Genomic DNA, 9376 nt, shown 5'->3' with positions numbered 1-9376 from the left:
ATTAGAGCTAACAATTTGGGGCACGCATTTTTGGGCTGTGTTGAAAATTTGCTTGCACTTTAAAACTTAAACTTAGTTTCAGAAAGCCTAAACTTTACAATAAAAAAGTTTTAGTTCTTACTAAGATTAGTTTTCAATTTCAGACAAGTATTTACTGTGTATATAGTTTTTAAAACATACCATTCTATATAATGTTATTCATAATCAGTTATCTATAGTTTATTTATGGAAAGGAGTGAAGGCTAAATTTTGATGTGTGTTTTTTTTTTAATCGAATTGGTATGATCAATCCTTTTTTTTTTTTTAAACTTTAAACAATTTTAAGGACTTAGGATTTCAAGTTCTACTTAAAGAATCATGTTAGTAGCTAAAAATAATAAACATTTAGTGCTAAAGTTGAACAAAATATCAGTTTTTACTTTATTTCAAACTATACTACCTAAAAATATACAATTTCTCATTTTATTTGATTATCAGTCGTGTAGACTTAAACTGCTACAAATGTTAACCTTAGAGTGTAAGAAAATGTAACAAATTTTCCTGTAAACAAAAGTCTATCAAAAAAAATAACAGTGTTGGTGTGTATCAAATAATAAACAATGTTTACTCATTTTTTTTACAATTAAATATTTGACAATCGATTCTTAATAGATTTATTTATAAATGTACCAGTTTAAAATAAACATTTTTAAAACAAAAAAAAACATAGAATTGATTACAATAGATAACATTTTTAAAAGGTATTAACCAATATTTTCAGAAGTAATAATTATTTTAATTTGCGTTAAGTTATAACCGTTCACTACAAAAAAATATTTCTTACTACCAAAACACAATAGTTTTAAGTTAAGATACTTGTTGACTTATTCTTAATAAAGATTGGTTAGATAAACATTAAGTTAGTTTACGTAAGCTTATTAAGAAAAAATCTTTCTAAAACAATACTTTATTGACATTGGGTCACTTTTAATTGTTTCGAAAAAAAGGATGTATTTTAATAAATTTTTTATAACATTGTTTTTAATTTAATAGTGTGCGTAATTCTTTCTCAAAAAACTAATACTTATATTTTAAAGTTTTAAAAAGAAATCAATAAATTTAGAGATTAAATAAACATAGAACATAAAAAAAAATTACATAAACTAAAAAGCTTCAAACTTACTTTGTTTACAACAACAACAACTACTCTTGCATTTTAAAAAAGAAAATTGATTAAAACATTTTTGAAATTTTTTATGTTACGAAACAAAACACTTTATTGAATTTACAGAATAAAAAAAAAACCCGACAGTTTAATAATAAATACATCTGATTCACTTTTATTTCTCCATGACAAGTATAAACAAACTACTTAATCAGGCACAAACAGTTAATTGACGTTGTAAGTATGAATAATTAAAACATGGACGCAGATAAACACTTTTTATTTTTGATTATAAATTGTTTTTTTTTGTCCGGAAATTTATAACTAGTGTGTAATACCGTTAAAAAATTAAACTATCTTTATAACAAATAGTTATCTCTTTTTAGTTTTTGTATATAAAGTTTAAAAAATTAATTTATAAAACTTTAGTAAATTCAAGTTTTCAAAGTTAATTAGAATTAATCTCATGCACATAATTTATAATTAAAGTAAAACACTTTTTTTATAAAACCAAGAACTTTTTAAAACGTAATTTAAAAGAAGTTATTAGTGCAAATATGTTGCTTAAAAAAACAGTTTGGAGGAAAAAGTTATGTTTATTTTTTGCAATATTCAATCCAACTCTTAAACAATTTTCACAAAACTACACGTTTCTAAACATAAACTGTTTTTTATTTTGACAATTAGAGTAGAAGATTGTACATATTAGTAAAAAGTAAGCAACACATACACAAAATATAACTTTCACTGAAAAAAATAATGAAAAAGCAAAACAAAAATAATCAGGTCATTTTAGTTTTTGAGAAGCAAATGACCAGTGTTTATTTGTTCCGACAACATATTGATTTTAACACTTTAAAGTAAATTAAATAGCAAGTTTAAATTTCAAAGACAAACAAAAATGTTTTTATCGTATGCATTTAAACTATGAAAAATTAAAATCAATACTCTAAATGTTAACAAATTTAAACAGTATTCTTTCTTTATTGCACGAAGACATATTTCTGTGTGTTAACAAGTCAACACACTTTAACGGATCTCTGTGAAAAAATAAATACCAAAAGAATACTGTTTAAGTTTGTTATTATTTATTACAGTGATTTTTTTCACTAGGATCTTTATTAGCAAAGGCTTTAATTTATATTTTAAATAGTTTATTCAAATTTTTTTCATATTAACAACCTCTTAATAAAAATGTTTGAACATTTAGTTGTCGATGTCGCAGAAAAGACACACGAAAACGCTTTCACAAAAGAAACATGACGAAATATCTCGACAACGCTTTTATTCAATGTTAATTTGTTTGTTTCAAAACAGGCATGCTTTTACTTCGGTTCAAAGCTTTGTGCTTTTTCTTTCGCAGCTGAGAGTGGTTATTTCCTGGGTGTAGTTGGTGGCGATCGACGAAACCTTCTGCGCCCGCTTGTCCTCCTTACTCCTCCCCACCCTCCGCTTAAGCTCAAATTTCGAGTTGCTCCTGGCATTGGGGACTTTCCCGAACATGAGCCTCCGCTTGTAGTCGCTGAAGGAGCACTGCAAACAGACTATGTTGCAGATCATGTTGGCGTTGAGCACCAGCGAGACCAGCAGAGTCTTGTCGATTATGACGTTTTCGCGCTGGACCGTGACGGCCACGCTGATGAAGCCCAGGTCGGAAACCGACGCCACCAAAATGGACGCCGACAGCCTCCGGATGTTTTCTCCTACCCTGGACCTCTTGCTCGACAAGATCTTCTTCTTCCGCTGGTAGACCACTATGGGGACCAGCACCAGCACGATCAGGGTCACGGAGAAGAAGGTCTGCAGGAGGTAGACGACGTAGGCCAGGCTCCTGGCCTCGTCCGAGAAGCCGCGGCTCCCGCAGTACCAGAATCCGGCCGGGTGCAGGTAGGAGCGAACGGACGTGTGCCTGTACAGCAGGTAGAACTCGACGAAGGGCAGGAAAACCCCCAGCACGAAGAGGGGGCCGGAGCAGCTCTTCTGGAAGAGCATGAGGCACTTCAGCCGCTGCTCCGGCCGCTTGTAAAAGTGGTGCTGCCTGACCCAGAAGAGCGCGTAGGTGAAGGAGCGGGACAGCAGCACGGTGCCGATCTGGAAGGAGAAGAAGGCCTTGCAGAAGGGCGGGGAGTGAAAAGTTTCGACCAAGATGGGAAACAGAAAGTTCACCAACGCGTTCGCCGACGCCAGCAAGGAGCTGAAGAGGCCGAAGACGTTCATTTTGTTAGTGACGCTGCTGACCTGGGTCCGGGGGGACTTGTGCTTGTGGTGGATCAGCGCCGCGGTCAGGTACAGGGCGGCTACCAGGTCCGTTCCGGTCGAGACGAGCGACACCGCGCTCCTCAGCGATTGGTTGTAGGATTCGGCCGTGGAGTTCTGGTTGGCTGTTTCGTTTTGAAGAGTGGGCAGAACGGTCACTTCATGTTTTATGACCATAGTACTTTTAACACTACAATGTTAGTTTCTAGAAATTACATAAGGAACATATTTGGTTTTTTTGAATATTACTAACTTAGTAAAAGCTAATATGAAAACAACACAGTTTCGATGCTCCTAAACTTTGATGGTAAAATGTTCAAAATGTTTTTAGATATTTACTTAACAAGAAAAAGGTGTTGTACTAGCAAATTTACTATCATTGAGTGACCGTAATCAGCTCAAGCAGAAGAAATGCTTTATCTGTCTTTAAAACTTGTTTCAACAACTACCAAATATTTGTTTCAAGAAACCGTATAAAAAAATCAAGACATTTTTTTTATTATAATGTTTTAATATTTTTTGTTCAGATTAAATAAAAATTGCTAATCTTTTAATTTTTACAACTGTTTTAATGTTTTTTAAGCTAAAAAAGACCAAAATGATTTAGTGTTTTGACACGCCGCCAAGCCATTGAAGCTGTAGGAAATTAATTGTTCTTATTTTTATATACTCTTAGCATGTTTTTTTGTATACAAGTACTATGTACTTACTGCAATAGATATTTTTGTTCTTAAAAAATATGTTTACGCCAAAATACGTGCTGAGTTATAATAATTTAGGTATTAGCTACGATATATAAGTCCAATAGCAAAAATAACTTTTATTGAGTCTAAATATGAATATTAATATGCTTTTATCTTTATTTCGTTATAATTTTTGTTAAAAAATGTTTTTAGTTTAATAATATTATTAAATTCAATGACTATCTTAAGATTTTCAAGCTTTAAAGTCTGAAAATATCCAAGATAGATTGTTACAAAAGCTTAAATTTGATTCTAAGTCCTTAGCATTACATTTGTCGCTTGTTATATGTATTTCTAAAGACAAACACTTTCTGTGGTTTCCTTTTAACAAAAGTGTTTGTTTTAAACTTTAAAGTCACTACACAAACTAGAAAATAAAACCGTTTTTAAAATTATACAAAAATTCGATTTAAAACAAAAATAATGAACTTTTTAACAAAATAAAAGTTAAAAGTTTGACCATTTTCTATTTTACTATACTTTGACCTATTATTTGAAGCTCCAATAGAGAATACTTTTAAAATTCTTTTTGAGATTTATCGGTAACTTGAACTACAAAAATTAACTAAACTAATTAACATGATACTTTTAAATGGTAAAAATAAAACCTTAGTTCATCTATGAACAAATTAAATATTTAAACTAGTATTTTTTCTACAGTTTCGACTTTGTAACGAAAACCCTACCAAAAATTAAAACTGACGGCGAAAGCCTCCGGGCCGTTCGAAACAAAACTGTAGATTGATTTCAAACGAAAGTTCTACTTATACGCTTCTGTCGCTTTCAACCTCGTTTAAACAACGTTGTATAACACACACTTGATTTTTTATTTCCTTAATGTCAAGCCAAAAGTGTGCGCTTGTTTAGATTTCAACAACGCTGTGGAAAGAAGTATAAATTATTAAAGTATTAACGCGCACCAACTCTTTTTATTTTAAATTATGACTCGGTTTCACCTGTCACGGAATATACACCCGTTAATTCGAATAATTTAATATTTTCGTCGGCAGCAATAATAACACGTAGATCGAACTAAATTAATTTTATTTTTAAGTTTGCTTATTCTTTAAAGTTTTTGATAAAAAAGGAATCAATAATACAACATATCGAAATATTTATAGACACACAACGGGAGAAATACAAATTAATAGTAAGTAAGCTTTTTCAATACCAAAATCGAGGTTTTCTCGGCTGTATTTTTTCAAGGCTAAAAGCAGTTTTTTCAAACAAGATTCAACCGAGAAAACTTGCAAAAAAAATTAAAAAAAAGTTTCATGTAAGACGTACAGTTTTTTTAAATTGTATTTTAGCCAAGAAAAGTTTTCAAAGAAAAAATTAAAAAAATATTTTTATGTAAGATGTTACAGTTTTTTTAAATTGTGTTTTAGCAACGAAAATTTTTTTAATTAAAAATTAAAAAACAGTTTTATGTAAGATGTTACAGTTTTTTCAAATTGTGATTCAACCAAGATAAGGTTTAAAATTAAAAAAAAAGTTTTAAGTAAGATGTTAAAGTTTTTTCAAATTGTGATCAAACCAAGAAATGTTGTCAAAAAAAAAAATTAATAAAACGGTTTTATGTAAGCTGTTACAGTTTTTTAATTGTGTTTTAGCCAAGATAAGTTTTTAAATAAGATATAAAAAGCAGTTTTATGTAAGATGTTACAGTTTTTTCAAATTGTGATTCAACCAAGAAAAGTTTTTAAAGAAAAAATAAAAAATTGTTTATGTGAAATGTTACAGTTTATGTATTCGTTGTACTTGATTTGGTTTTGCTTGCAGCAGTTCAGCAAAAGCTTAATAAAAACTACTGATCTCAAGATATTTAAATTTTCAAATTTTTGTTTAAAATTTACTTTTACCAAACTACTGATAGATAGAAATCGATACGCTTATTTGCTATTTTTCAAACTTTTTGTTAAACAAACACCTTAATACTTTTAAATTTTAAACACTCGCGCAAAAGTATGTTGCATCCAAAATTTCACAAAACAACATGAACGAAATCATCATAGCCGACATACGCAGTTGCACTTCATAAAAACTTTCACAATTTAGAATTGCAATGCACTGAATAACAAAAGGCAAAACAGTTTTATTTGAATTTTACCAAAAAAAAATTGAGTTTACTAAAGTCAACAAAATTTTGTTTTGTCCGTCACGACAGAACAGTGGTTTCAACACCATCTTTTTCAGTTTCTCGTGCTTGAGAAATAGACAATCTTTATCTAAAGAAAATGTTTGTTTTTGGTTCAAAGAAAATAAGATAAGAATTTTAATAGACTTGTGAAAAAAATATATATATAATTTTTTATCGAAACAAGTTCACATATACGAGTATATATACTTACTTTATATTTATTAAAAAGTATTTATCTCTGCAAAAAAGTTGCATATATTGTTTATTGAACAATAAAAAAAGCGCTTAAAAAGTTTGGTCTAAGGACCTGGTGTACAAAAGAACCTTTCGGTTATCGAGTCGTAAAACACATGCTTATAGAATTTCTTACGAACTATTAGATTTAATTTTTAATCATCTTGTGGTAGATACATAGAAACATGGATAACTTTGACAAATTTCAATCAAAAAATATCCATAAATGTATGTGGTTATAAAGCGCTTATAAACAGCGGTTTTAAGCAAAGTTCCTCAAATTGAAATTGCAATGCGATGAAAAGTAAACAGCAGTACACGCTTATTTTTATTACACCATAAAAATCAGTGTTTATTTACGACAACGAGCTTACTTTAAAGCTACTAAAGTTCAAAAGCCAGCAGCAAGTTTTCAAGTTTTTCACAACAAGCTGATGTCCAAGTAAAAACTCGTGTGCGACTTATCAAGCACAACTAACACAAACACCACTTTAAAATTGTTACCACAATTTAAATTATAACACACTAAAAATAAAACAGTTTTATTTTGATTAGACCAAATAAGTTGCTTCTACAAAAGTGAACAACAAGTTTTTTCTGTAGCGACAGCAAATTGATTTTTAAGTTATCTGTTTCAGTCTCGTACTTTAGAAGAATAAAAGCTTTAATAAAATCACAAAAGTTTTTTTTTTGTGGATTAAAGCTATCAGTTTATTAAAAGTTTCAAAACTTGCGCAAAAATAAAACTATACATAAAAATTCCTTTAAACAACATGCATATATTAAGCACGACTAACACTAACAGCGATTTTAAGTAATTTCCTCTAATTGAAAAATTGCGATGAAAAACTAAACAGCAGTAAACGCTTATTTTGATTACACCAAAAAAAAATCAGTGTTTATTTACGACAACGAGCTTATTTTGAAGCTACCAAAGTTCAAAAGAACTTTACTTGTTTAAGTCTGCAACAGTTCAGCCTACAAACCGTCCGCCCGCTGCAGTCGCTCATACTCGCCGTGCTTTCCCGCCTTCGAAAACAGCGCCACCGGGTGGAGCAAGCAGAACGAGCTGAGCGCCAGGCAGGCCGCGAACACCGCCTCGAACGAAGAACCGGGCACCCTGGTGGCGAGCAGGGTCAGGGGGTACTGCGCGAAGAGGGAAACCCCCGAGAGGAAGCTGTTCAAAGAGTACAGCGTGCCGAAGTGGCTTTCCGGGAAGCAGTGGCTGATGAAGCTGGCCGTGGTCGAGTACAGGAAGGCCCTGGCGAGCACCTTGAAGGAGACGGTCAGGAACTGCGCGTCGCCGCTGTCCACCAGGCTCAGCGCGAACATCGCGACCATGGAGAAGTCGCAGACGAGAAAGTTGACGGCCGAAGACATCATGGTGGAAGCCGTCTTTGTGTTTTTTTTCGCCAACCTGTTTCTGTTGAAGTCCAGCAGGCCTCCGGCCAAAGGGGCGAGCACTGCCCCCATCGCCACCGTCGTGTTCATGAAGGTGACGAACTTTTCCACGCGGTCCCCTTCCACTTTCGTCGCTATCCAGGGGTTGAAGACTCCCAGGAAGTAGTTCAGTAAAAAGTTCAGGAAGCAGTTGTGGAAGGCGTTGCTCCAAAAGTACGGCTTCTTGAGGCTCGTCCAGATGCTTACGATTTGGCGTTTTTCAGTTTTACTCAGCAACACTTCTTCGTCTTCTTTTGCTTCACGAGTACTTTTTAGATCCGCTGCGTAGCAAGGCAACTCTTTATACCCGTACTTAAAGTCCGCAGTGACGTCTTTCGGCGCTTGGAACTTGGGCGTCAGCGCAAAAGTGTAAAGGTGAAAAACAACACTCAGCATTGCGAACCCGAACATCATCCCGTGAAAAGAAGCCCCTAAAGTGAAATAAATTTTGTTAACGGCCAGGAAGGTGAGGGCGGAGGTGCTGATGCAGCCGCACAGGCAGGCGATGACGGCGGACTTGTTGGCGGGGAAGAGGTTGCAGGTCTTGAGGTTGGCCGTGCACAGGCCGTAGCCGCCGTTGACGATGAGGGGGAAGGCCACGAACAGGACCCACGAGGACGAGGGGGAGGAAAGGCTGAGGAGGAGGAAGCCGAAGCTCTCGAGGAGGAAGTCCGCGGTCCTCAGGGTCCACGTGCCGCGGTTGTCCAGCGCCCAGCCGTTCAGGACGCACGCCAGCTGAGCGACGGCCGTCGACAGGGTGAAGACGAGGTTGAAGCTTTCCGTTTGGCGGTGGCAGGGCTCGTCGGGGGCGGTGTGGTTGCAGGAGAAGTAGCCTTGGTCGTGGAGGACGGGGACTAATGCGGTCCACCCGTTGATGATCCCGCTGTACAGGATCTGCTCCACGACGGCCATCACCAGCGTGCATCCCTGCTGAAACTGCATCTTTTCCAATCAGTCCTTTTATTTTTGCGTTTAGTGTTTTTTTAGATAAGGGCTCAAACTGTAAATATTAAATAGTTTGTTTGTGTGTTTTTTATAACTAGTAGTTTTCTGTACTGTGTATAGTTTAAACAAAAATACACATCATTTTAGAATTTATTTTTGAACGCTATTCAAAAATTTATCAAAATGTAATTAAAATACTAAATCAGTACAGTTCTTATTCACTTATCCAGACATGTTGGGCAATATTTTTTTGTAAACATGTCCGGATATAAATTTTTCCAGATAAGTACAAAAAGGTCTTTTTGTAAAATAGTATAACTGCTGTATTTTATGCAATTCATAACAAATAATAAAAACTTTATAGTGAAGACAGATAGTAATTATGATTAAAAGGTAATAAAATTATTAATAATAAAAGCAATACTTTAGGTCAATTTATTAAATTTTATTTTTAAGGTAGAGAAACATTAGACT

General features: G+C 33.9%; 1 protein-coding gene across 1 annotated transcript; it reads right to left on the bottom strand.

The window, feature by feature from the left end:
• Positions 1-7495: 7495 nt before the first annotated feature.
• On the bottom strand, positions 7496-8899 carry LOC145843173 (equilibrative nucleobase transporter 1-like). Its single transcript, XM_082950633.1, has one exon. It carries the CDS (start codon positions 8897-8899, stop codon positions 7496-7498), a length of 1404 nt encoding a protein of 467 aa, XP_082806759.1.
• Positions 8900-9376: the final 477 nt, after the last annotated feature.

Source organism: Thalia democratica, chromosome 8 (genome assembly GCF_965202585.1).
Source record: "Thalia democratica chromosome 8, ktThaDemo2.hap1.1, whole genome shotgun sequence".
Classification (NCBI taxonomy): domain Eukaryota; kingdom Metazoa; phylum Chordata; class Thaliacea; order Salpida; family Salpidae; genus Thalia; species Thalia democratica.
This window is presented reverse-complemented; position numbering and strand designations above follow the sequence as displayed.